Source organism: Dama dama, chromosome 5, assembly GCF_033118175.1.
Source record: "Dama dama isolate Ldn47 chromosome 5, ASM3311817v1, whole genome shotgun sequence".
In the NCBI taxonomy this organism is placed as follows: Eukaryota; Metazoa; Chordata; class Mammalia; order Artiodactyla; family Cervidae; genus Dama; species Dama dama.
Genome location: NC_083685.1, coordinates 20,099,626 through 20,127,379, shown reverse-complemented (window position 1 = coordinate 20,127,379; position 27,754 = coordinate 20,099,626). Strand labels below are relative to the sequence as shown.

Genomic DNA, 27,754 nt, shown 5'->3' with positions numbered 1-27,754 from the left:
TGAAACAGTCAGTGCGTTTTATTGCCAGTAGGACCCTTCAACACGAGGAAGTAACCACACGCAAAGTAACCATGCGCTGGCTCCTTGTGCTCCGCTCAGACCCGTTTTTTCCTCCCAGCCGGGGTCTCCCCCTTTCCCAGAAGGAGGGGGCTCGAGGGGAGCACATTCATCCAAATGCTCCTCTCTGTGGGGCGGGCCCCCTCCCCGGGGAGCAGGAGGTACTTTTGATCCGCAGAGTGGGCAGGCGGCTCCTGGGCTTTTTCTGGCTGAGCTGGGGAGGCCTCCAGGAAGGCTGGAAACCGCCCAGGGGTGGGGGCGGCGAAGGGAGGAGGTGGGCAAGGGGAGAGGTCTCCCGGGCAGGGGCCCGAAGATCCGCCGCATGAACAGGAAGGAGGCAGGCCCGCAGACCCCAGGAGTATGGCAGCACCTGTGCCCGGTGGGCGCGGGCCCGCCTCTCCCGCGTAAAGGTCACCTGCCTGTGCTGGGCGCGCCCTGTCACCGACGCCCTGGGGCGGTACCCCAGGGCATCCTGCTTTGCCTGAGGCCACAGCAGTCCCGTCTCCCTGGAGCCCATGCCTCAAGAGGGCTACGAACAAGTGACCTCTCACCTGTCCCCAACAGCCAGCACGGACTGTGTGCGGTTCATCTCTAACCTCAGACCGCAGGTCCAAAGGGCAGGGAGCAGTCCTGCCTTCCGGCACGCTGAACACAAACTCACAATAGGTCTAGCTCAGAATATTCGAAATGCTCCGTGTATTTCCCGAGGAGCTGTGGCTCAGGCCATCAGGGCCTGGCTGCTCTCAGCGGTCCCTGTTGCAGATAAACAGGCTCTCGTCCAGGAGGACAGCCTCGGTCAGTCCTGGGCGCATGGTCAGCCCTCAGCGAGGGCTGGGGGCCAGGGGCTCGGGCACCTGGGGGGCGGCCGGGCCTCTCGGAGGCGCCTCAGCCACGAGGCCCAGGTGTCCCGTCAGCCTCCCCGCCGGACCCCTTGGAGGGGGCTTAGTTCACGACTTGAGCTGCGTAGCTGCCATCCTTCTTGTCGAGCTGGAGGAGTCAAAGGTGAGGGGCTCAGTGGCCACGGCCGGGAGTGCAGGACACACCCTGGGTCAGGGCCCCCCACCTCCTGCGGAATGAGCCCTGGGCACTTGCCATGCTCCCTGGGGTGCAGGGCAGCGTGTCTGCTCCCACCGGTCAGTGATGTCTGATTGTCCCCAAGGGACAGCACCCCCGGGCCCCTCCCGTCAGCACCCCACCCGCCCTGCCGCCCGGCACCTGGTGGTCCTGCCTCGGGGCCACAGCGGGCTTCTGGGCCAAGGGCGGCTTCTTGGTCGCACTGCGGGGGGTGGCACTGGGCGGGCTGGGCTCCTCCTCGCCCGGCGCCCCCACGGCTCCGGCCAGCAAGTAGTGCTGCCTCCTCAGCTCCCCGAGCCGCACACGCTCCACCTCCAGCGTCTTCTCCAGCTCCAGGGCCCGCACCTGCAGCCCCACATAGCAACTCAGCAGGCCAGGCCTCGCCCCAGGGAGAGGGGATGGGGGAGACGGGAGACGGGAGACGGGAGGCGGGCAGGCAAGAAGGACAGAGGCGGGAGGGCAGCTACCTGGGTCTCCATCTCCTGCTTCTTCAGCTTGATGAGGGAGAGGCCAGAGAAGTCCATGGTGTCTGAGGGCAGAGCGGGGTGGGTCAGCGTCTGTGTGCTTTCCCTCTCACCCCCACCCCCATGGGGACCCCAGCGCCCACCTCTGTCCTCCACCTGCTCCTGGCCCGACTTGGTGGAGGCCACCACGTTGGCGGCCATCTCATTGACGGTGCGCGAGCACTCCTGCAGGCGACTCAGGTGGGGGCTGTGCTTGTCGGCCTTCACCTGGGGGTGGGGGGCGCGGGGACGGCTCAGGGACGGCCCACCGGCTGCGCCACCGCCCCGCGGTCTCCTTCCCGGGGAGGCGGGGGAGCCTCACCTTGGAGGCCGCCACCAGCTGGGCCGTGCTGGCCGCGATCTCGTGGGAGCAGACGATGAGCTCCTCGTACTTGCCCGTGTGCAGCACCACCTTGTCCGCCGACTCCCTGGGGGCAAAGCGGGCAGGGCCTGGGTCTCCGACCCCTCCCCAAACCCTGAGCACCCCCACCCTGCCCCCTCCACCCCACCCCCAGGCCTGGGGCAACATACACCAGTTGGGTGGCTCCCCAGCCCACCGCCTTGGAGGCAGAGATGAGGCCTTCGGTCCACCTCGAGTTCTTGGCATAAAATTCCTGCTGCGTGGCTGCCCCCTAGTGGTGATAGGAGGACAGGGCGGACCAGTCAAGGATGTCACCAGGGGGACACCAGATCCCCAGGGGTGAGCCCTTCTCCCCTCACCCAGCCACAGGGGTGCACCCCTGGGCCATGGGGGGCGGGATTCAGCCGAGGTTCCCAGGCACGCTGCAGGCCCTGCCACCACTGCACACTTCAGGGGTCTCACGCCCAAAAGGAGCCCTGGGGGTAATCTTAAACCACGGGGTGATTTAGGACAAAGAGGGCTCTGGGGTCAGGCTCCTTGCAGAAATCTGTCCTCGATGGCCGAGCTGTGCGGCCTGCCCACTAAGGAGGGGGCCCCACCTGGCCCAGCCAGAGATGCCCCATCCCACCAGTAGCCCAGCTCACCCTGCCACTCTCCACGATCTCCTTCTGCAGGCTGGTGGACGTTGTCACCAGGAGCCGGATGGCCTGCCAAGATCAAGACACAAGTCATCCTTGGGCGGCCCTGCCAGGTACAGAGCCCACCCAGCCTGGGTCTCAGCCGGCCACTCACCTTCATCAAGTCCGTGCAGGAGTTGAGGATCCTGGGAGGAGCAGGAGGGACGGGGAACGAGAGAAAAGGGTCTGCACTGTGGCCCCGGAAGCCACGGGGAGCCAGGGAGCTCGGCCTGGCCTCGATTGGGAACTACAGGGCGGGATGCATTCTGCCAGTTCCCAGCCCTTCTCTCTGGAGGGCTAAGCAGTCAGGAGGGCAGAACCCACCTCCCCAGATCCGGGAAAACTGTGAGAAACTCGCCCCGAGGAGACCGGGAGGCACAAGTGGGGCTCACCTCTCGTTCACCTCCAGCTTCACCCCAGAGCTGGCATGGCGGGCCTGGTTCATCATGTCCTACACCCGACAAGAGCTTTGAGTGGGCTGGGAGGAGGGCAGTGTGCGACGAAGGGGGACACCGGTGCTGGTCAGCCCCCAACCCCCCATCAGCCACAGAGCCTCAGCGGGAGAGCCAGGCCCCGGCCATCCCCTCACCTCTGACCTGCAGAGGCCGTCTGCCCCTCCTGCAGAGGGAGGCGCACCCGGGGCTCCTGCCCCCGCCCCCAGTCCTCACCTCGATCCTCCGCACCGCATCCTCGATGGCCGCGGACGTGGCCGCCATCTCCTTGTCCACCATAGCCCCAAGCTCCTCCTGACGCACGTCCAGGCTCTTTGGCTTCAGCTCCTGGGGGACGAGGCATCTGGGAGTCAGGCAGGGTGGGTGGATTCTGCCCCGGCTGCCCCACAGAGCCTGGGGGTGAGACTGGGGCAGTGCTCTTTCCTACCCCGTGCCTCGCAGCAGCAGGCCCCACGTGAGCCCCTGCTCAGCCCAAGCTGGAAGGAGATGCAGAGAAACTGGGGACCCCGGCCCCACCGCCCTCCTCCGACCCTGGCCCATGCTCCGCTGCCCGCCTCACCTGGCCCAGCTGGAGGATGCCCTGCAGGGGGGTCCGCACCAGGCCAGGCTGGGCCTGCAGCAGGGCCTGCTGTTCCTGCAGCTGCCCCACGAGCTCCAGGGCCTGGGCCCCACACTCCCTGCAGGTGTCGATCAGGCCTGCGGGGAGAGGGCTGTGAGGGGGAGCCCTGGATGGCCCAGGCCCAGCCTGACACCAGGGCATCCCTGCAGCCGCACCCCCTTCCCCGGTCCACCACAAGGTCCACTGTGACGCGCGCCTGGGGCCCACTTACGGTCAGCAGGGTCGGTGGGGGCCAGGTGGGAGGTGGCGCTGCCGTGGACGATGGTGTCCGCAGCCAGGTGCGAAAACCGGGTCAGGGCCACCACGAGGCCGGAGGCGTCTGCTCAGGGAGGACACACCCTAACGCTGCTGCCTCGGAGCGAGGCCTGGTGCTGCCTCCCCTGCTCGTGAGCCCGAAGGGCCCCAGCAGCCCAGCTCCCAGAGAGCAGGGCGGAGGGGGTGCTGGCCCAGGTCCCACAACTACAAAGCCGCAGAGCAGGAACCAAACCAGAGTCTGTGGGAACCCCAAGCCCGCAGGGTGGGCTCCAGGGTGTGGCCCCCTGAAGAGGCGGCCCATAGGCAGCAATGGCCAGTGGGCACCACGGCCTGCGGCCTCTGCCCCGCCCTGCCCCGAGCCGTGGCACTCACCTGCCCTGGAGGCCAGGTACTGGGCGTGGCCCTTCTCCAGGGCGCTCACCGCATCGAGGGCGGCCTGGGCCCTGCTCACCAGGTAGTCTGCCAGACGAAGGGGCCAGGTCAGGGGTGGGGCCTGGGCTGAGGCCCCCGCAGCCAGCCCGCCTCTCTCAGGGTGTGGGGTGGGGACAGAGGGAGGGCAGGCGGGGGCTCTACCCGGGGAGCTGGTGCAGCGCAGGTGCAGGGGGTCGTCCAGCTTGCCCACCGCGTCCTGCAGGATGCGTTCGGCCTCCGCGGCGGTAGCCCGGAGCATCGCGAACTGCTCGTCCAGCAGCCTCTGCTGCAGCCCCTGCTCCTGAGACTCCTGGCGGGCGAGGGAGACAGAGGGGTGGCTGAGGCCCAGCCAGGTCAGCTAGCCAGGTGCCCCCCTGAGACCCTTGCTGGGGAGGGGGCTCTGGAGAGAGGCCCTGCTCCACCCCTCAGTGCCTGGGCGGCTCCTGCCAGAGCAGGGCAGCCAGCTCAGTGCTAAGAAGGGCTCCCGTCCCCACGCAGCCGTCACACGCGGAGGGAGCCCCGCCACCGTGTGCTACCTTGTTGGCCAGCCGCCCCTGCAGCTCGTCCCTCTCCCGGGAGCCACGCTGCCGCTCCTGGCTCAGCGCCTCCTCCTTCTCCCGAGCCAGGCTCTGGGCCGCCAGCAGGTCGGCCTCGCGCTGCCGCATGACACCGCTCAGCTCGTCCCTCTCTGCGCTCAGCACGTCCAGCCTGGAGCTCAGCTCCGACCCACTCTGTGGACACCCAGCATGTGAGTGGGCTGCTGGGCGCCTGCCCACCCCATCCCCACCCGAATTCAGACAGTCTGTAGGGTCCCAGGAGACTGGAGGGGGACTGAGGGCCGTGCGAGGACCAGATGCCGCTTCCCGAGTGTGCCCTGGTGCTGGTCCCAGCCGCACCCCAAACCAAGGGCCCCTCTGAACCAAGCCGGTGCACCCAGCCAGGGCGGCCCCACACCTGCTCCGAGCGGCTCAGCGCCTCCTGCACGCGCACCAGCTCTCCTGCCTTGGCCTCCAGCTCCCTCTTGAGCTTCTCCAGCTGGTCACTCTGCTCCTCCAGCTGGACGGGGTAGGACAGGATGTTACAGGGGACAGTGTAGATGGTTGGGGGGTGCTCTGGGCATGGGAGGGTGGGGAGCTCCGAGACGCACCTTCATTTCTGACTCCCGTTTCACCTGCTCCACCTGGAAAGCCAGCTGCTCCTTCACCCGTGCCACCTCCTCCTGGCTCTGCTGCGTCACGGTCAGCTGCTTGGCCGTGTCCGCGTTCTGCACAGACGGACCGGACCGGTTCGGTTCAGGCTCCGCCGCGCTTGGGGCTCCCCTCCCGCCCCTCCGTGTCCGGGCCTACCTTCCTGAGCAGCTCGGCGTGCGTGTTGATGAGCTCACTGTGCTTTTCCTTCAGCTTGTTGTAGCGTGCCTCCGTAGCGCTGGCCTTCTCTGCGGGGGCGGGAGAGGCCGTGGCCGTGACCCCCCAACTCAGGAACAGCTGCCCCCATCTGCCCCACCCCCGGGCCCGCCCACATACTCTCGGCCTCCTCTCGCAGCCCCTGGTTCCGCTCGCCCTCCGCTTGGGCGGCGCGCAGCTGGGCCAGCTCGTGGCGGAGCTGCTCGTTGTCCACCAGCGCCTTCTGCTTCTGCTTCCGCTGCTCCTCCAGCTCGGCTTCCAACGCGTTCACCTGACCCTTCAGCTGCGCGATGAACCGCTGGGCCTGGGTGGCGGGAGGGGCGCGGGTGTGGGTGCGGGGCCCGCAGCCCAGCCAGTCCCGGGCCCAGCCCCACCGCCCGCACCCCTCACCTCCAGCTTGATCTTGTCCAGCTCGCTGCGGAGCGTCTCCACCTCCCGCTTCAAGGCCTCGATCTGGAGGTCCCTGGGGACAGAGGTCAGCGGGCCCTGACGCTCAAGCTCAGTCACCCAGGGCCCTCTGGGGACCCCGGCACAGGCATCGGTTTTATCATCAGTGGATTTGGGCATCTCCTGCTTGTATCCCCCACCCGTGGTCTTTCAGGATCACAGCTCCCTGAAGGCTGTTGTTCCCCATCCCCACCTACCCGCACTGCGGTGGGTTCCCCAGGCCCTCACCTGTCATCCTTCATGGAGCCATTGGGGGGTCCAAAGGTCTGCTCGAAGAGGTCTGCCACCACCTGCCACGGGCAACAATGCTCGCTTGGTGAGTTCTGTCCCACTCCCGCAGGAGACCTCAGGAGGGAGGGAGGAAGGGAGGGGGTCCGCTCACCGCTGGCTCCCCCGCGGGGGGACCCGTGCTGATCTCAATGAGGTTCTCAGGTTCCTCGTCCTCGGGGGCCTCCTCGGGGATCACCACCACCGGCTTGATGTGCTCGGCCAGCGCCGAGGCCCGCAGGAAGTTGGGGGGTCCCTGCGGAGGCAGTGGGTGAAAGCTGCTGGGTGCTCCCCGCAACAAGCAGGAAGCCCCTCCCTCTGCCGCCACACCAGCCACATGCCCCCCACCCCCACCCCAGCGCAGAGACAGGGAAGGCTGCAGCCCCGGAGGCGGCCACTGGAGGGCGCAGGTACCTCGGGCAGCCGGGGAATCTGGATGAGCCGCTTGAAGTAGAGCATGTCCGAGGCTCTGCGGAAGAAGTTCCTGAGGCTGCGGGAAGGACGCCGGAGGTCAGAGGAGCCAGGACCCGCAGCCCCAGCGTGCTGCACCAGAGCCGAGGAGCCCCGTTCTTGCCATCCTCAACCCCGCCTGGGCCGGTACCTGTGGAACTGCTCGTGGAACCGGTCCCTGTGGCCTTGCAAGGTGTCCGCTGGGAGACCTGGGGGCAGCAAGGTTGAAGGGGGCTTCCTCTCTGCTCACCCCTCTGAGACTTCATGGGGCTCCCTCCCGGCCCCCTCCCTGCTCCTCCCTGTTCCAGAAACCATGCTAGACTAGACAAGAGCCCCTGCCACCTCGTTGGGTCCCACCCACCATTAGGAGGACCCAGGGACCCCTGTGAGGGGGTCAGGCTTTCAACTGAGTGAGGGAAGGATGGGCGGAACCTCAGCCACAGCCCACTGCCCGCCAGGTTCTGCTGGTGCGTCAGGACTGGAGTCTGCCCACGGCTGATGGTGGAACAGCGCACAGACTGGGAGCTGGTGGCCCAGACCCCTTCTGGACACTAAAGAGCCACCATGGGACCCCCTGGTCCTCCCCACCAGCCCAGCGGCACAGGAGAGTCCAATGTGGCCTCCGAGGCCAGGCGGTCAAGAGAACTGCAAACATGTAAATCTCTGCAGCTCTCCCCGCTAAATCTTTTTTTGGAAAATAGTGATTTTTTTTCTCCCATAATAAGTATGTTATTTCTATTAATGGGTAATGAGCTTATTACTCATTATATAAATAATATATAAACAATAAGTAATAAATGTATATAAATATACTTATCAATAATAAATAAATATCTTAAGGATTGCTCTATTCCCACCCCTAACACAGTCTGCCCGCACAGCCCTCTGGGGCTTCGGCTGACCTCGGGGCCGAGGCAGGCAGGGTTGGGGGCGCGGGGACTCACAGGAGTGCAGCTTGAACATGAGCTTGACCACGTAGTGGTAGAGGTGGCTGCAGTCCTGGATGACTTGGATGAGGGGGGCCAGGCGGCACTGACCCGAGGACATCTGGGACACGGCGATGGCTGTGTTGAGCTGTCGGAAAACTGCAGAAAAGAGGGGCAGGAGGAGCCTGAACGGGGGGCCCGGAGACAGCAGAGCCTACTCCAGTCACAGGCGTAGGGACGGCCGCGGTGAGGACAGCTGGCCGTCACCTGAACACAGGGCAATGGCCTGGGTTCCTGGCTTCACCAGTCCCGGCTGGGCAGTGGGACTTGACCACAGGCTCTCGGTCACTGGTGCGCTCCTCGAGGTGAAGATGGACCCCCAGGCCTGAAGCAGCCCTCCCACCAATGAAGGCGACAGCAAGTGGGGGCACATGAACCCCAGCTCAGCTCGGCCAGCGACTCTTGTCTCTCAAGAGACTCCAGGCAGCGAGCCCAGGACAGAGCGGGCCCTGGCGGATCTGGGCAACTTCAATAGTCCCGTACCCACAGGCTCCCCCTCTCACTCTGAATCTGAGAGACCTAAGGTTGTGCAGACATGGAACAGCCCGGGCTTGGCCAGTCTCATAGCAGTGGACTCAGGGTGTGGTTCTGCAAACCCCAAGGGACCCCAAAACCTCACTTGTACCCGGGGTCAATCTCCCCTGCCCCTAAGAATCATCTTTTCATCCGACGGACCAAGCAGGAGGGAGAGACAGCTGTACTGCTGCCCCTGGCCAGGCCCGTCTCTGGGGCAGGGAGAGACGTGAGTAGGTGACACCCAGGGTGCCCCACGGGGGACACTGTTCCAGACGGGTGGCTCCCACCCCGGGCCTACTCTTGCCTTGCCTGGGGTGGGGCCAACCTGCAAACCTCCAGGGTGATGCAAGGACGCCCGGGAGGGACGGGGCGAGGAGGAAGGCACGAAGTGTTGTGCCTCACGCTTAAACCTTAATTCTTAATTACATGTCACGTCATGTCAAGTACGTTTTCCTTGTAAAAAAATCTAAATACACATAAAATACGATTTGGGGTTTTAAAACACAATACAGTCACTTCTCATCTGGGGGGCATTCAGGCTGTTTCCATTTGGGGCTGTTAGAAACCTCAGGTGGTTTCTAACCCCCACTCCCCCTCATGCTTTTTCTCCAGGAGATGCTGGCATGTGGGGTGGGGGTGCCCTCGGGGAGAGGCACACCTCCGCAGGACAGCTGCCCCCCCACCCGAGACCACCCAGCCTCAGGGTCCAGAAACCGGTGCCAGGAGGCTGCCCGGACACACTCTTTCTAACTCCTGGCTTCCCCTTAAAAAGGCATCTGCCTCTCACTCTCCTATGGAGAGTGCCGAGTCACCCACAAGTTGTTTCGAAGCTGCCACTCAGAACCGTCACCTCTGCAGCCCTGGTGGCAGGGAGATGGGGGGGGCCCCCTGAGATTTCCTGTCCTACGACTGCTGGGTTCCTGGGCAGGGAGATCTGAAGTGACTCAGAGGCCTTTCATGGCAGAGAATGGGTGGGACTGTCCCAAACCAACTGCCCTGGGTAGAATGTGGTCAGAAACCTGAAGACTTGGCTCCTGGGGTCCTCCCCACCCTGCCCTCCCCCCTCCTACCTCGGGGCCAACAGAGCAGGCCTCCTTCTGCCAGACCGCACCCTGGACATGCCCACCAGGGGCCTGGCGTGCTGCAGGGGTGGAAAAGGCCTCTCCTCCCTGCGCTCTGGGGGCCCCATGACTAAGGATTGCACACCCGGGGTCCCCCCGGCCGCTCACCTGATTCAGAGAGCTTCAGCTCACAGTCCATGTAATCGAACATCTCCACGGTGAGCTGGAAGCTACGGGGGAGGAGGAGGGAGAGCTGGATGGGAGGGGAGTGGGGTGCGCCCCAAGCCCCCCAGGCTGGAGGGATGCTCGTGGCCATACCCTCGCATGGATACCCAGACGGCAGTCCTTCAGCCGAAACACCCAGTTCCGCGTGAGCCCATCCCTTTAGCTTCAGCCTCATCTCCTGGGCACATGTGACCTTCGGCCCCAGGACAGCCAGGGGGACTCACATGTTGTTGACATCGGTCCCAGCCGCCTTCTCCAGCACCTCGTCTGTCACCTCCAGGCCTGCAGGGAACTGCGGGTGCTGTGGAGAGGACACCGCCACGCAACCTCAGCCCCCTCGGCTCTGGCCCAGTGCCACTTCCAGTGTCTGAGGGAAGGAAGGGGCCAGAGAAGCAGCCCCCCACCCCCAGCCTGTGGAGCCGCCACCCGCCCCGGGCGCTGCCTGCGGACACCGAGGCGGAGAGGACGGGCGGTCCAGTCGGAGTCCAGGGCAGGGCTGGGACCACAGCCGGCATTGGGAACCACCCCTGGGCCTTCTGACTTCCCTGCCATCTGTCCAGAGCGTCCCCAGGGGCAGGCGGGGACAGGACAGACCCCACCCTCCTCAATGTCGTGGTGGGGTGGGGGGCGAGGCCCCACGACTCCCTGGAGGAAGCTACCTTGAGATGAAAGGAGATCTTGGTCAGCAAGAGCTTGGTGTAGATATTCACCAGCTGCCCATATCGGTCGTGCAAGTGGCCCTGCAGAGAAAGCCCCGGGTGAGGACGTACCCAGGAACCCCGTGGGCCGAGCAAGGAGGCCGAGGCTGGAAGATGCAAGGCCATGAGCGGGGTGTTGGTCCTGCGCCCACCCACGCAGTCACTTATTCATTCAACAAATGCTGCTCGGCCCACCAGAGGTGGCCAACCTTCTTTCCCCGAGGAGTTTCTCTGCCAGCTCCCTCCCTGCCTATTGCTCTCTCCTTATCGGTCTTGCCAGAGAGACTCTTGTGACAAAAGAGCTCTTTGTCCAGGCAAGAGGCCAGTTCTGAGCTGGGACACTTTATTAAAATGCTGGTGGCGGCCACGGAGCTACATTCCGACAGGTGTGTACACACACCCTCCCACCACCTCCTCCCAACACCATGCCCCCCACGGCCACGCCAGCTGGGCTCATGTCTGCAGCTGGCACCAGGGACGCCGTTTTCCTTACTTCTAGGGGCTTCCCCACTGCAGGTCAGTCAGTTCCAGAGGCCCGCCCAGCCCCCCGCACAGCTGATGCAGCCCCAGCCATGCTCCTGGAGGACAAATAAGGCCAGGGACCCTCTCTCTGCCTGGGGGACGCCCCTGATTCCTGATTGTGGAGCGGACCTAGAGCACACGTTCCTGGGGGCTCTGAGACCTCACTGTGGATGAGAATCTTTGGGGAGCCTGCTGAAAATGCAGATTCCCAAGATTTGACAGCTGCCGATGGTCCTGAGGGACCCAGAGTCTGCACCCCTCACCCAGACTCAACGTGGGGCACTTGACCCCCAGGGACTGAAGGGCTGAATTCTGGAGCTGGAGGGCCCATTAGCGGTGCGTTTGGGGCTTCCTGCGCCAGGTCTTAAGAGCAAGGCTCAGGTTCAGGTACTGACGCTCTCCTCCCCCACCGCGGCCCCTGAGAACGTGACTCTGACCCTGCTGGGAGGAGGACCCCACCACCGGGGCTCCATTCCCCAGGCCCCCAGGCCCGCTCCCCGCACCTACCCACAGGTCTCCGATCTCCCGGATGTTGCTCCGGTATCGCTGGCAGTCATGTAGCACCTGCCCCGGGGTGACAAAGGGGGAAGGATGAAGGAGCCGGTGCCTTCCAGGGGAGGGGGCAGGGGCAAGGGGTGGAGGGCAGCAGGCAGGACGGGCAGCCTGCCCAGAGCTGGGGGACCCAGACTCGGGGACAGTCCCTCACTCATTTCAGAGGTGGCGGCTCGGGGGTGCTCGTGGGGGTGGGGGGCGGCAGATGGAGGGCCGGAGCCCCTGGACCTGCGGGCAGCAGCTACTCACGTTGGGGTGTCCGTCCCGGAGGACCTTGTGGAGCACGTGGCAGAACTTCCAGCTAAGGATGGCGCTGCTAGGCAGCGGCAGCCCGATGGCGTAGGACCAGAAGGTGAAGGCCCCCTTCTCGTGGTGAGTGCCCAGGATGATGCCTGCCAGGTCAAGGCCAAGTGCACGCGGCAGGTCCCCCGGCATGAGCGAGGGCTCGGTGGGTGCAGCCCAGCAGGTGACTGACCGCAGAGCTGAGGGTGGCAGGCTGCCTGCCACCTCCCCAACCCTGTCTGCCCCTCTACTGAGTGCTGTGCTTCTCAGCCATGGTCGTGCCCCATTCCCATGCCGGGCCCAACAGCCCAAGACAATTAAGTAGCCTTCCCCAGGCGGGACTCAGAGTCTGGAAGAGGCCGAGCGAGGCTGGCACCAGGCCGTGGGGGCCGCACCTCACTGGGCCATCCGCAGCGCCTGCTGCTCTCCCATGCGCCTCACACTCCCCGCCTCCCCCAGGGGCCCAGAGGAACAGCTGCAGGGAGGATACGCCGGGCGTGCTTCTCCTTCACGGGGGCCTCCTGGGCATTGATGGCTTTGCTGATGCTGATGGCCTGGGAGAGGACAGAGGAGGCCGACGTCAGAGACCCACCTGGCAGCCTTCCCGGGAGAGAGCAGGCAACGGGGGAAGGGGTGACAGGCAGACAGGATGGATCCTTCCCACTGGTTAAAAGCGAGGGGAGAGATGAGGGGAGAACAGAAATTCTCTGAGGGACTTCCCTGGTGGTCCAGTGGTAAAGAATCTGCCTTCCAATGCTGGGGATGCGGGTTTGAGCCCTGGCTGGGAACTAAGATTCCCCATGCCATGGGGCAACTAAGCCTGCCCACCACAACTACTGAGCCTGTAGTAGTGGCGAGATCCTGCCCGCCGCAACTAAGACCCAACGCAGCCAAAAATTAAATAAATATAATTAAAAAAAAAAAAAAAGAAATTCCCTAACCTAAGCAAACCAGACCACTCGGGACTTTTCTTTCACTTGATACGTGCGGCTCAGACTACAACTAATGCTTGATGCCGCCATCACTGAGAGCATCTGGGGTCTGGGAAATAAGGCCAAGGGCCAGCTTGTGCTGCAGGAGAACAACTCTGATCTGAAAACTGCAGGCGGTTCCTTCTCCCCAGAAGGTATGGCCCCCCGGGGCCTTGGGGGCTCAGCCAGTCCCCTCCTGACTGCTTCCATGGGTCCCACCTCTCGGAGAGACTGCTGTGGCCTGAGCCTTCCCGGACTCCACCAAGAGACGTATGTCTCTTTACCCCGGGGCCTGGCCTAGAGAGACGAGGCCCCCACGGCCAGTAGGTGGAAAACTAGGAGACACCAGGTCCCACGGCCTGTCTTCGTGCATCCTGTGTGGGAGAGTCCTGACTCAGCTCCCAGCCCCACCAACCCAACCAGTTACTGCGCCCCACCAGGGGTGGCAGGAAGGGGGGGACCCACCTGGCACACGTGCTGCCCCCATTCAGGCCCCGAGCAAGGTGGCAGTGTCAGGTCCCCTCCCACCTCCACCTGCTGGAGTCTTGTCCCCCTGAGCGCAATGCCTCCTCTTCCAAGAAGGCTTCCTGGATATGACTGCTCCCTCACCAAAGGCTCGGGGCACTGACTGTCACCCCCAGCCCACTCACCCAGGAACCACCACTGGCCCTGGGCTTACGCATGGATATGTTTTAATTCTCCACCTGGTGGCAGGTCTTCTAAGCCTCTGTCCACCCACCTAGCCCCAAGCTTGTGGATCGAGTAAGAAGAGCTGCTGGTTGGTGGGAGGGTCAGGATCGGGTCCCTGCCCAGTGATTCTCCCAAGTCCCCCACAGGTGTGGCCCCAGGCCCCACGTGGCCCCAGGCCGTCCAGGGAGCTCTCGGGGCTGGGCAAGGGGTCCCTGCTCCCCCTGCAGCCCGGTCCTGCTCTGACTTGTTTGGAGCGGGCCCAGCTGTGGTGGGAGCAAGACAGGATGGAGAGAGAGCCCCGAGGGGCAGTGAGCGCTTCCTTTCTTTCTAACCCGGAGGCCACTCTGCTCTCCACCTCTGGAGTGGGGATAACAGGAGCTGGTCCTGCCAGGCACGAGGTGATCTCACTCATCTGTGGTCCTGTTGTGACCGACTGGAGGCCTGCTCTGTGAGGAGAGAGCAACCCCAAGAGCCATGGCTGTGCTTTCTGCTCTGGCTCCCGGACCTGGGAGCGACTGGGGCTGGGCCGGCCGGGCCCCCCACGCCCACCCCAGCCAGGCCGGCTGACCTCCTTTCACACACAGCACCCATTGTGGCCGTTCTCGGGGGCTCGGGGAGAGCTGGGCAGCAGCACACAGCACGCTGGGCCCCAGGGGGCGGCTCCCCCGGCATCAAGGGCCAGGCTGGGGGCGCGGCTCCGGCCTTGCTGAGGACCAGGGTCCTGAGAGGACACAGGCTGGCTCTGGCTCCCCTTATGTGAGAAGCCTCGGCCAGCCAGACACGGGAGGCTCCCGGGCCATCTGTTCCGTGTTTGCTGGTCCTCTGCCAGCTCGGCCTCCCCGAGGCCCCGGCGCCTGCCCGCGTTCCACAGGCATCAACTGTGAGAGGAGCTGGCCCGGGTGTACTGCTGCCCTGCCCGCCAACATCAAGCCCCAGCGGGCAGAGAACTCGGCCCACGGCGGCTAAGAACAGAAATCAACAACCGGCAACTCCCAGGCGCTCCCCTGCGCCAGGTCCCGGCAACACACTCCCCGTGGGCATGAGCCCACTTTCCTGAAGAGGAAACTGAGGCTCCAGGAGCTTGGGTATCTGTACAGCTAATATGGGCACAGGTAAGTCTGGCTGTGTCCTCAACGATCCACAGCTCCCAGGCCCCTCCTTCCAGCACAGGTAGAGAGCTGGCAGGGGCAGGCACACCAGCCCGTCAGGTGGGACTGGGCCCATCTCCGGGCTGTGTAACCCCATCCCCCAGTGGCCCTGACACCCGAGCTGGCTCTGACAACTGCCCCCTGGCCCGGAAGACCATGGGCCAGCACAGCGCAGGGCCACACATGCGAAGCAGGCTGCCCCGAAGGCCAGGGGATGCCAAAGTGTCACCTGCAGTCAGGGCCAGCAGGTGCCCTGTCCTCCCACTGTCCTGGGGCCGACCCCAGACCCCAGGAAGGGGAGGCGTGCGGACACCCCTGCCTCCTGGAGGCCAGCCCAACCCCCTTCCCCGGGCCTGCAGCAGAGAGTGGGCGTGCTGGGGCCCAGCAGGGAGCTGGGCCCAGGGTCAGCAGCCCCACCTCCCCGCCCTCTTGGGAGGCCGCGGGGGCGCCTTGACCGCAGTCCAGATGTAAGCCGAGCGCCCTCTCATGGCTGGGCCTGGACCCCCAGAAAGAGTGCCTGGCCGTCCCTCTGGGGAGCCCACTTGCGGGTCCCCTTCCTGCCACTGGCCTGTTTCAGCCTCCCCTGATTTATGCTTCTCGCGCGCAGCACCCCTGACGACAGTGTCCTTATTAACTCCCCCCGCCCCCCCAAGTCCAGGTCAGTGCCGGGGGTGAGAGAGCAGTTCTGTCGAACCCCTAAACGGCGCCTGGCACATGGAAGGTTTTCAGAGGCAGCGAGGAGGCTCTGGGGACCCAGCGAGATGTGGGTGACTCAGGCCCGCGGGCACAGTCTGGGCGCCAGGCCCCTCCCGTCCCCCCACAACCCCCGCCTCCTGGTGCCTCCCGCTCCCCGCGCCGCCGGCTGCGGGAACAGGGTCCGTCCCGGCGGGAACACGGCCCCGTTGTGTGCAGGCGGCAGATGTGTGGGTCGGGAAGCCTCCCAAGGAGGCAGAGCGCTCACACAGAGGGGGTCTGTGGATGCTCACAGGCCCGCTGTTCCTCCAGGTGCGGCAGCCAAGCCCCGTCCCAGGACAGCATGGCAGGCCCCGGGGTGCCCATGGCCTCCCTAGACTGTCCTGCATGCGCCGCAGAGTCGGGGGTGGGGAACGCCGGGGTTCCTCTCCTTAGCTCAGGAACCTGTGCCTGCCGACTCTGCCATGGCTCTGCTCCCGGGCTTCCAGTCCACGGCAGCTCTGACCACGACACCCGGTTCTGCCCACACACACGGCGTCCTCTACCAGCCCCCCGGTGCCTATGGCGAGACTGAGGGGTGGGGGGCAGTCAGAGGGGCACGGGGACAGAAAGAGGCTGCCTTCCGCCCTGGTCTGCCAGGCGGGGCAGTGCTGCCATCGCAGTATAATCTCTCAGGATGGGCAGGATCGACTGCCGTGGAGAGAGCCTTCTGTCCGGGAGACAGGAGAAGCTTCAAGCAGAATGGGTTGATTAGGAGCCTTGGTGTGGAGACCGGCTTCCCAGGTGGCACAAGTGATAAAGAACCTGCCTGCCATTGCAGGAGACATGGGTTCGATCCCTAAGTTGGGAAGATCCCCTGGAGAAGGAAAATGGCAACCCACTCCAGTATCCTGGAGAATCCCATGGACAGAGGAGCCCGGTGGGCTACATACAGTCCACGGTGTCGCAAAGAGTTAGACAAGACTGAGTGACTAATACTTTCACTTTTTCACTGGGTGTGGAGATAGAAGAGCCCGAACTGGAGAGAGGGTCCAGGGAGGGGGCGGGGAGTGGCAAGGGGCGGGGAGTGGCAAGGGGCGGGTGGCGACTGTCTTGGGGGGGGTCTGTTTATCTGACTTCCCACTCAACCTTTGAGTGGCCGAGGACGGGGAGGGGGGGCGCGGGGGGCAGGGAGCCCCCCACTTCTGAGCCAGGGTGGGAGAGCAGGACAAGAGCAGCAAGAGTGGGTCTGTGAGACCCCCAGATATGCCGGGTGGTGGTGGGGGGACTCTGGGAGAGGGAGCTGAGGGAGGTCTGCAGAGACAGGGGAGTGTGGGCAGAGACACACTTCTTGGACCCCGAGGATGGGTGACTACACCACGTCCCAAGCATTCAGACCACGGCTGCTCCTTCTCTGCTGGAGAACTCCAAGCCTAGGCCCAGAGACCACCTCGTGGCGAGGGGCCCACCTCTCCGGACAGGGGGGACCAGGCTGAGTGCTGGGAGGCCTCCAGCAGGCTCTGGAGACGCACTTGGAATGGCTGGCCCCGGGGAAGCTTGCAGGAGGCATACTTCATGCCGAAGGGCCAGCGAGCTGGTCTCAATAAATGACTAATAAAATTATTTTTATCAAGTTCAGCCATGTGCCAGGCACCGTGCCGAGCGCCTCGCCAGCATTATCCCATTTAGTCTCCTGAATAACCCTGGAAGCAGGTGGATGAAGAAATCAGAGCTCGAGAAGGTTAAGTCACTTGCTCAAGGTCATAACGAGGAAACACAGCCCCGGCGCCCACACCCCGCCGGGCACTACTGCAGGCACTGTCCCCCCAGACAAGCCTCCCGTCACCCTCCCCTGCTAACCCAGGGCGAACAGTCCCCAGGGTGGCCGGACCGCGCTGGGACCCAGGCTGCTGGCTCTGCAGACGGTCCCCTTAGACACCGCCAGTCCTGGGTCTCACAGCGGGAAGGGCTGGGGGGCTAGGGGCCGCACTGACATCCTTCTGGCCCCTCTGTCCCACTGCGGGGACCCGGCTCCCCAGGACCTGGCCTGACCCCAAGTCATGATGTAGATTCCGGATCCGGGATTTGTGTAAACCACAGGTAATAACAGCACCTGGGCGGCGAGGAGCTCAGGGGGGGTCCCCCATTCCTGTGGGGAAGGAAGGCTGGCTGACCGAGACCTTCAGCTCGGCTCCTGTCTGGCCGCAGGGCTGGGGGCCTCTAGGAAGGCCTCTTATGTGGGCTCCATTGGGTCTGTGGGAGCCGGAGCCCCAGGACACACCTGCCCTGCTTCCAGGAACAGTCTCATTCTTGTTTGTCAAATAAAACCCCGTCTGGTGCCAGCAGAGGCCTGGGAGTCAAGCCCGGGGGCAACAACCCCAGGACCAGGGTGGACAGAGCCTCTGGGGGCGCTTGGCCCTGGACGGGTGACTCCCAGGGACACGGAGGGAGCATCTCTGTGTGGGTCAGGAGAGGGGACCCGGTGAGGCGGGGCGGGGGGTGGGGAGTAGACCCCACGGGTGATATTCTCCAGAGGCTTGCCACCTGGGCACCTGCTGTGGACTCGAGACAGAAGTCAAGCCCGCCCTCGTGCCCCATCGCCGTGAGGCTGCAGAGCAGGCAGAGGGGACCCAGGGAGCACCTTGGGAGCGCATGGGCGCTGAGTATGCGACCGCTCACAGAGCCACCGTTCTGGAAACCCCAGCGAGGGGTCAGCGCCCAGTGACCGCAGAGGCTGCAGCCCTGACTGTTCTCTGCGAGCTCGGGCCTCCCAGCCAGGCTGTGCTGAGCTCTGCACAGCAGAGGAACGCAGACTCGGGGAGACCCCTTTCCCAGGAGCCCACGTGAATGGGGACAAATACAGGTCAACTCGCCCGGTTCCACCATGGCCACCCGCGGCACCCTGGCCCGGAGACCCCAGGCCCGTGCACCCCAGCTCCCTGGGGAACCTCCACTTTAGAAACCTCCCCTTTCCCATCTGGAAAGCAGGAATAAAAAACCCTTGGGTCTTTGAGGACACAAACACATACGAAGATGTAGGACATTTTTGTGGGAGGGGTGGGACATCTTGCTTTGTTCAAGCCACACTGCCTTTCTTCTGGCCCTCAAACTGGGCAAGCGTGGTCCCACCCCCAGGCCCAGCGGTGCTTCTGGGGTCACCCTGCTCCGATCTAAGACGCCCCTCCCAGGAAGTCTCCTCCAACCACCCTCTCTAGAGCAGCCCCTCCTCCACACAGCACTCTCTCAGTTACTTTCACCCAGGACATTTATTCTCTGAAACCATGATTTACTACTTATTCTATCTCCCACCCCTGAACTTGAACCTGGCACGAGGAACCTGGTTGGTCTTGCTCCCTGCTGTACCTCCAGTCCCCAAACCTGCACCTGGCAGTCAATAAATCTTTACTGGATAAGTAAAAGAGCAAACACTTCAATGAACAAAAGCTCTTTTAAATATAAGTGCTGGTTAAATTCAAGGCAGCATGTGTGTGTCTCTTTCTCCAACTAATGATTTAACCACTAGAATTAAATACCAAAGGCAACTATAAAACCATTTCTATTTTTAAAACCAACCCTGAAATGAATCAGACTTATCTTCCTTGTCCTGTTATCTTGACGCTTCATGGTGGCACATGGCAGGGACAAAAAAAAAAAAAAAAAAGAAAGTCCTTCAAGAGCCGGGGCATGGGGGCTGGCAGAGGGGGTGGGTTAACCTGCTTTAGTGTTTCCAAAGAGGAAAGAGAGACCGCATTCAAATGCTTTTGCCACCTCAATGGCCATTGATGAAAGCAAACACAGGATTTCTGTAGCCGGAGAGGCGGCTGGATGTTGTCACAGGCAAAGCGGTGGGAACTCGGGGTCAGAGGTTGGCAGCCTGGTCATTTCAGCAGATGGGAAGTCTGTGGAGCGACACCATCCTGCCCATTCAACTGTCTTTTCCCTCCATTCCCGCCCCCCAGTCCCAGCTCTGGGCCCCTCAATCATTTGACCTCCTGAAACTGGATGGGGGAGGGGAGGGCATGAGCCCCAGGCGGGCTCCTCCCATTCCCCAGGACGAGGCTCAGCGGGGGTGGGCACTGCCACCTCCCCCTCCACCCCCAGGCTCTGCAGGTGACACATGAGGAGGAAGTGGTACAGGAGGATGTGGCCCGCCTCCAGGATGGACAGGGAGCCAGCCCCAGGGCAGGTTCCTTCCTGGGCCCTGCTGACATCACTCCCCAGACCTGTCTGGCCCACAAGCTAGGGGGCTGAGTCACTCTCTGGCGGGAGAACCTATTGCAACTTGAGATTGTGTTTGTTTCAGCAGGAGGAAAAACAACCCTGCCTCTACTAAACTTTTCTCCAAGGGCTCAGTCTTTCCCCGCAGTGGGTGCCAGGGCCTTTTAGGCTTCACCGAGCAGCAATATCAAAGAAGGGAGACCCACGGGCCCCCAGGGCACCCATTCATTCAGCGCACACTCGCCGAGCGGGTCCCGAGCCAGGCACTCCTGGGTGCCAGGACACAAGAGGAGTCAAGGGTGTCCGGCCTGAGGACCCTGGGGTTCCAGGGGGCAGTGCTTAGAGGCTGGGAGGGAGGCAGTGCAATCTCTCCTCCTCGTGTGACTCTGGATCCAAACACACGCCCAGCCTCAGGTCCGTCCACTCCTGCTGGTTTGGCTTCAGGGTTTCAGGAGACAGGGAAACAAGTGAGGATAGTATCGCGAGAACTAGGGCAGCACAGGAAGGCTTTGCAAACAAGGTGCTATTTGAGTCCACCCTGGAGCCAGGTGGAGCGGGGGAAGGGTATTGCTGTCGGCCTGGCTGGCAGAGGCGCTCCAGCAAAGGCTCTCTGGGACCCGGCTCAGGTTAGCGGGCTGGGTTTCCCTGCCCCTCTTCCCACCCCCCAGCCAAGCAGGCCTAGACTCGATTCCAAAGAGTTTCCACCTCGCGCAGCTGGACTCAGTGCCCAGGCGGGTTTCATTCACAAACGGGACGCTGACCTGGGGGCAAGGTCAGGAGGGCAGGCCTTTCTGCCAAGAAGTCCCAGCTGGCCTCCCCCGACCTCTCTGGGGCTTCCCCCTGGGGCATCTTCCAGGGGACAGCGTCACCCAGGAACAGGGCCTGCCATACCTGAGAAGGTGGCACCGCAGGATCGCCCTGCCAGGAACGGGCGGCTCCCTACCTTCCCGTGGCAGCCCTCCCGGACCGCCCCCGCTCCCCACTTACAGAGGCTCACCTGGGGACACAGGGACAGAACCCAGGAGGGCGCTACTTCTATTTCTGTGGTCCAGCCTGCGTTCCCATGCACAGCCTAACGGCCAACAGCTGCTCGCTCCAGCACTGGCTCTGCACCAGGCGCAAATCCTCATACCTACTCCATGACTCGGGCGCTAGGATTAGCTCCATTTCGCAGATGGTGTGACTGAGGCACAGAGCCCCGCTCTCAGATAACTCTGCCACAGCCCCCCTGTCCCTCTCCCACCTCCTTCACCAAAGTGAACACCCTCGGAGGAGACACATCCCAGGGCACCAGAAACAAGCCAACAGACACACAGTCAGTGGTCCCTTGTGAACGTGTCGTGGGACAAACGTACAGCAAAGGTGGGAAGAGGGAGGGGAAGGATGAGCAGCCACAGCCTCACCCCAGCCTGGACCAAGAGGTCATTAGACACTTGGGGAGCCCAGGGGGATTCTGGGGGGAAACCGCAGGAACCCGGAAGTCAGCAGCTGTCCTGAGCATCACCAAGTGGGCTGATGGGGCAGGACCAGGTGGAGGGTGTCTCAGGGGCGTGAAACAGCAGCGCCATTGGAAGGAAGGGCACGGCTCACCACCCCCCACCCACCCCTGGGGGCCAGGGAGGAAGGCCGCTGCTGCTAGGGCAGCTCAGGTGTGGCTTTGCAGGCAGCGTCCCATGGGGGTTGTGAGCCGGGTTTGTGCTCCCTTCCTTTTCAGAAAACCTCGGGCTCACCTCTCGTTAGCCTTTCAACCAGCCTGCGCTGGCTGCCAGACTCCTTCCCTTGCCCCAGCCTTCCGGGAGCCGACAGACATGGGTGGAACTGGGGGCTTTCTGACTTCCACCATATGGCTGAGGTTTCCTCCCAGACTCGGAGGTGGGGGAAGTTTTTTTTAAATAAACATGTAAATGAGGCCCAGAAAGGGGTTGGTGACTTACAGCATTGTAATACCGCAGTATCTATAAGGAATAACGAAGACAGAAAGGGAGCATATATAATTATTTACAACAGCCAAGGCACAGAAACAACCTGTCCATCAACAGGTGGATGGATAAAGATGTGGTACATGTACACAATGGAATATTACACAGCCACTAAAAGAATGAAATCACGCCATTTGCAGCAACATGGATGGCCCTAGAAATGATCACACTAAGTGAAATGAGTCAGAAAGAGGAAGACCATATATCATTTATACGTGGAATCTAAAAGTGAACTCATCGACACAACAAAACCAGACTTACAACATAGAGAACAGATTTGTGATTGCCAGGGGGGTGGGTGACTGGGGGAGGGAAGGACTCGGAGTTTGGGGTTAGCAGATGCAAACTATCACACACAGGATGGATAAACCACAAGGTCCTACTGTATAGCACAGGGAACTATATTCAGTGTCCTGTGATAAACTATAGTGGAGAAGAAGATGAAAAGACTATATATATATATAACTGAGTCACTTGGCTGTACAACAGAACTTAGACATTGTATATCAACTATAAATGTTTTTTAAAAGGGAGAGTGTGTAAGTCTGCCTGCCCGGCAGAGACGGGTGATAACACTCAAGGGTAGGCAAGTCAGGACAGAGGAAATCGGAAGTCCAAAAGACTACTGCCAATTTGGGAACGGCCTTCAAACCAGAAATTCAAGTGAAGTGCCCAAACACCTGTCCGTGTGCTGGGGCTTGCCTTTGATACTGAGGTTCTACAGGATTCCTGGCTAGGGAACTTTTAATAGACCCATGTGCCCAGGACTCCAATCCAAGTCAAATCACTCCCAGTCACCAGGATTTAGACACTGACGAGTGTAAAAACGCCCCCAGGTGATTCTAACACCCGGTCGACCAATCCACTAGCTGCCGGCCACGTTACTGAGTGCCCGAAATGTGAGCCCAAACTGAGATGTGCTGAATCAAACACAAAACGATTCTGAAGACTCGGTAGGAGGAAAAGAATGTAAAATACCCCATTCATAATTTCTACAGTGATTACGTGTTGGGATCGTTATATTTTGGATGTGCGTGCTCAGTCGTGTCTGACTCTTCGCGGCCCCATGGACTGCAGCCCGCCAGGCTTCTCTGTCCATGGGATTCTCCAGGCACGAGTTCTGGAGCGGGTTCTCGTTCCCTCCTCCAGGGGATCTTCCCAACCCAGGGGTCGGTCCCCCATCTCCTGCATTGCAGGCAGATTCTTTACCACTGAGCCACTGGGGAAGCCCCATAGTTTGGATACACTGGGCTAAATAAAATATACGATGAAAATGAATTTCACCTGTTTATGTCTTTAGGGTGGCTAAGTAATCTAAAAATGATAGAGGTGGCTTCTATTCTGTCTCTATTGGACAAGCCAGGCTTGTCCTAAGTGTCAATAAACGTTAATCTTTATAAGATTTCATTTCCACAGAGGCTGCAGAGGCAATGTGTCACTGACCTGAAAAATTAAACTTATGAACAGTTTACCGCCTGCTGCTCCCCTCCACAGCTCCCGCCCCTCCCAGAAAGCCCCTAACTCCTGACCCTCCCACCCAGGCATGATGCTCTTCTTCCCCATCCGGCCCGGCTCACTGAGCAGTGAGGCCACTCTCTCGTCCTGACCTTAAAGAAGCTTTTGGGCTCTGACTCCATTTCCTGCAAGGGAAAGAGAGGCCCAGACAGCCAATGTACTCATAGACAAGGAAGAAAACAAGCTTGGGGTTTAGCATTTCTAGGACTCCCATCTGCTGAGCCGTCACCCATGCTAGGCCTCAAAGATGGGTCTCCTCTCTATTGGAAGGTCTGAAATAGTTCTCAAATTGTAAAGCTTTTGGGGGAGGTGGAGGCAGGGAGAAAGAAGGCTATCGCTGACCACTTGCAGAAATCCATACTACATGTTTTGTGTTCTGATGGTATTAGCTGCCTATTGCTCCTGTTAACAAATGACCACAGTGGGCTAAGTGGTTTAAAACAACACAAACGTGTCATCTTACACTTCTGGAGGTCAGAAATCCACAATGGATCTTAGGGGCCGAAATCAAGGTGCCTGCAGGGCCGCGTTTCTTTCTAGAAGTTCTGTGAAAAAATCCATTTCTTGGCCTTTTCCAGCTTCTAGAGGACAGTCACACTCCTTCAGCTTTAAAGCCAGCAATATCCCATGGCGTCCCCCTCACCGCACATCACCCTGACCTCCCCATGACCTCTTCCACATTTAAAGGTCCTTAATTACACTGGGGCCACCTGGCTAACCCAGGCCATGCCCCCTCTTTTTAAGGTCCTCTGATTAGCACTGTCTTACCCAGGACTGTTAAGATATTCACGGGTTCCAGGAATTAGGGCATGGACATCTTTGGTGGCAGCAGGGGTGGGGGGCCCTCTTTAGCCCACCCCATCATTTCTAGACCTTAAAACAGCCCAAGGAAGTAGATGGAATTATCTCTATTTTTACAGACCAGGAAACAGGAGTTAAGCACCTTGCCCAGGGACACAGGTGCACCGACTTTCGGTGATACCGCACCACCTTTGAAACAAGACAGGTGATTTTCAGGTTCAGAACACGGGTATGCCATATTCCACAATATCCTGTACTCAGAATACTACAACAACAAAACGCCCATACAGTTTTGTCATTTCCATTTTAAAAAGGGGCTTTATCACCAAAGAGCCCATAAAGTCTTGGGGAAGAATAGACCAGCTTTCTGCATGGCGCCCTGGGGATTAATATTCAGGCACTCACACACTGACATCACATAACAACCACGAGTACCCACAACGTGAAGGATGCAGGACTGCCCTCCCTCCACTTTCCTGACTGGGCGGGGTTAGAAACCCTTTTGCAAAACAGGGTGTGGTCAGTCACAGTTTTCCTCTTCTTGACCCATAAGCCCAGGAGGAATAGTGAAGCTGGCAGGATGGTGGGGAAATGTGTTCTAAGGAAGCCAAAATACCCCTCTGCTATACGGGGTGCTGTGGTCAACAAGGAGACCCAGGCAGTGCATTCCGAAGGCAAGGCGTGTCCGAGGGCTAGATGCACTATTTTCTGTTCAGAAGGAGACCTGTAAGCAGCAGCTTCAGCTCTCCATGTCCTTTCCTCCAATGGGGCCTGGCTGGCAGCTCACTAGATATTTCTGGGAGTGATCTAATTAAATATTAACCACGCACAAAACCTTATTCCTGCATCTCTCAATAAGTCATTCTGAAGACAAATCTAGACACTGAACCTGAACTCCATCTTTCCAGAAAAAAAAAAAAAAAAGAGCCCTGGAATGGGTAAAGCCCATGAGATTCACCTATTAGAAAGAATTATTCATGATAAGTAACCCTCTAGGCCTCTGAGAAAAAACCAAGCAGCAAGGACAAAACACCCTCTTGTTTACCAAACCAACCATCAAAATATGCGGTGCTATATCAGGGACTCTCTTTGACATTCGGGAAGCTTGCCCTTGATTTATCACAATTTAAGAGTAAGATCAATGAACTCAGCCCTTTAATTTCATCTCCTCTATGTAGCAATCCGGCCTCTTTATACCTTCTCAAAAGCATGAAAGAAACTAAAAATCAGCAAATGAATAACATCTGACAACATCCAGATTCTCTCTGCCAATTAAATTTTTCTCCCCATCCTTCTGCAAGTTCCTGGCACAGTTAATTATGCATTAATGACTTTAAATTAAATGCCATATTTGTTTTTATGATGGGCTATCTGGGCTGAAAATATACCAGGGGCCGGATGGTGATGATCACAAGGATAAATTAATAATTTGTGGCTAGGTTGGTTCAGCACTAGGCTTTCCTAGAGCCAAGGTTTTATTATCATTTTCCTTGTTAATCTCAAGCACAAAGGTTAGATGTTTCCTCTGCATTTTCTCTTACTTCAAAGCGAAAGTTGTTGTAGGCTGCATGTACTAACTTGATTTGAAAGACACCTCATAAGTTGTTGCTCCTACAGGGAGAGACGGGGAGAACCTTGCTAAAAATGATAGACACAAATGTCACCACCGGGCTTCAGACAGGGGTAAGTTCGGTCCTTTTAGCTCCTTTCTTTTTCTGGCCTACTCTTGGAGGATCTTAGTCCTCCAACCAGGGATGGAACTCCTGCCCTCTGCATGCAGGGCACAAAGTCTTAGCTACTGGACCGCCAGGGAAGTCCACAGCTTACTTCTAAAGAAAAACTTTCTGTTGTGTCAGTCCTGGTTAACTTACTTTGGCAAATAAAGAAGTAAGCTCCCCCCACCCCCACCCAGGCAGAACACCACCTCAGTGTTTGTAAAATAAAAAGGAACAGAAAACCAGAAACAGCAACACCCTCATCACTGTGGTCTCAGCCATCATCAGTGTGGTCTCAGCAGCGACACATGGACAAATACACACCCCCTGTCATTGTTTCATTTTTAAAATAATCTTCCCAGGAGAGGCCACCCTCAGGAAGAGATGCCTGAGCGTGGGAAGTGCAGGAAGGGAACCCTAGGAAGTTTCTGTCAGAAGCCGGCATTTAATAAGGGGGTGTGAACCTGTTTATATGTGGGCCAATGGCTCGGGCAAACAAGTCTGGCTACATACGTGAAACTTTTCAACCAGCAGATAATAAGATATTGTGAGGCCCTGGAAAACAACTCAGGAGGAAAGGAAGCAGTGAGTTTCCCTGAAGGAAATGCATTGCTTCTCCGAAGAGGCGGCATTCTTTTAAGGCGTGGAAAAAGGTGGCCGGAGCCCGGGAGGGGCGGCGCTGCGCGGCCAGGGTGGAGAAATCCACTCGGACCAACCCGGGCTGGACGCACCCGGGCCTGGAACGTACCTTGACCCACCTGGCCCACCGCCGCGTCTCGGCCCCCTCCACCTGGATCCCCTTCCGCCACCTCGGCTCCCGGCCAGCTCCGTCCCCGGCCGCCTCAGTCCCTGGACACTTTGGTGCCCTGGTCATCTGAGGTCTCCAGCCGCCTCTCGGTCCCTGGGCACCCGAGGTCCCCGGCCGCCTCTCGGTCCCTGGACACCGCTGTCCCCTGGCCATCTCGGCCCCCGACCCTATCTCAGTCTCTGAGCACCTGGCCGGTACCCGGGCCACCTGGGACCCTCAGTCGCATCTCAGTCCCCGGCGGCATCTCAGCCCCGGCCAACCCAGCCCCCCGCGCCGCCTGTGGTCCGGGCGCCGGCGCGCGCTTCCGGTTCACCTGCGCCCGGGGCGGCGGAGGCCGGGGAGCTGGGGTGGCCGTGACCGAGATGCAGCCAGGGGAACCCAGGCGGCCGGGAGCGAGGGGCCTGGGGCGCCCCGGGGACGGGCGCAGGCCGGGCTCGAGGGACGTATGTGAGGGGAAGGGGAGAGGGCGCCGTCCGCCCGCCCGCCCGCCCGCGGCCCCCGCCGCTCGCCTGGGTCTTGTCGAACTGCTCGCGCTCGGCCTCCAGGCTGTGGCCAGGCCTGCGGTTCAGCACCCGCGCCGGCACGTTCTTGATGCTGTTCATCCTGCCGCCGCCTGCGCTCCGGGGCCGGGCTCCGCGCGACTGAGCGACCCAGGCCGGCCGCGCGCCCAAGCCTAGGCACCGCGAGGCCGCCCGCCGCACGGCAACGCCCGCCCTTCGGGGGAGGAGCTTGCTGTCTTCCCGCCCCGGCCCCGCCCCCGGTGGGGGTGCGCTGGCACAGGCCGCAGCGCGGGGGGCCCCTAGCTCCTCCACGCCTCTAGTGTGCTAGCGGAAACACCCGTCTCTCCTCAGTCTGCACACAGCCTCCGCCCCGACCCACTGAGCCCTGTCCGCACCAGGCCAGGATCTGGTTAACTGGAGAAAACCTGGCCTTAATGAAACCTGGCCAAGGGAAGCACATCTAGACACTTTTTCTTTCATTTTAAACAGGCCTCTATTACTTTTATGTGGCAGTTCAGTTCAGTCGCTCAGTCGTCTCCGACTCTTTGAGACCTCATGGACTGCAGCACGCCAGGCCTCCCTGTCCACCCTACCACCTCCCGAAGTTTACTCAAACTCATGTCCATTGAGTCGGTGATGCCATCCAACCATCTCATCCTCTGTCATCCCCTTCTCCTCCCATCTTCAATCTTTCCCAGCATTGGGGTCTTTTCAAATGAGTCAGCTCTTCGCATCAGGTGGCCAAAGTATTGGAGTTTCAGTTTCAGCATCAGTCCTGCCAATGAATGTCCAGGACTGATTTCCTTTAGGATGGACTGGTTGGATCTCCTTGCTGTCCAAGGGACTCTCTTTATGTGTCAAAGGCATACAATTGAGCTGTCCACTCTCTGTGCATCTCTAATGTAACTGCATGTGTGCG

At 60.7% G+C, this 27,754-nt stretch overlaps 1 protein-coding gene across 1 annotated transcript; it reads right to left on the bottom strand.

The window, feature by feature from the left end:
* On the bottom strand, nucleotides 1–27,024 carry HIP1R (huntingtin interacting protein 1 related). The gene is made up of 32 exons (XM_061142004.1): nucleotides 26,845–27,024; nucleotides 12,309–12,372; nucleotides 11,786–11,928; nucleotides 11,492–11,548; nucleotides 10,424–10,504; nucleotides 9,989–10,065; nucleotides 9,708–9,769; nucleotides 7,921–8,061; nucleotides 7,128–7,185; nucleotides 6,941–7,016; nucleotides 6,642–6,782; nucleotides 6,488–6,549; nucleotides 6,203–6,275; nucleotides 5,933–6,116; nucleotides 5,756–5,844; nucleotides 5,557–5,673; nucleotides 5,364–5,465; nucleotides 4,946–5,140; nucleotides 4,572–4,719; nucleotides 4,371–4,457; nucleotides 3,955–4,062; nucleotides 3,684–3,820; nucleotides 3,341–3,451; nucleotides 3,065–3,123; nucleotides 2,788–2,818; nucleotides 2,640–2,702; nucleotides 2,166–2,266; nucleotides 1,957–2,062; nucleotides 1,739–1,862; nucleotides 1,599–1,660; nucleotides 1,273–1,476; nucleotides 1–1,044 (listed from the first exon to the last, which is right to left on the bottom strand). Exons 1-32 carry the CDS (start codon nucleotides 26,935–26,937, stop codon nucleotides 1,000–1,002), a joined length of 3,201 nt encoding a protein of 1,066 aa, XP_060997987.1. The 5' UTR covers nucleotides 26,938–27,024; the 3' UTR covers nucleotides 1–999.
* Nucleotides 27,025–27,754: the final 730 nt, after the last annotated feature.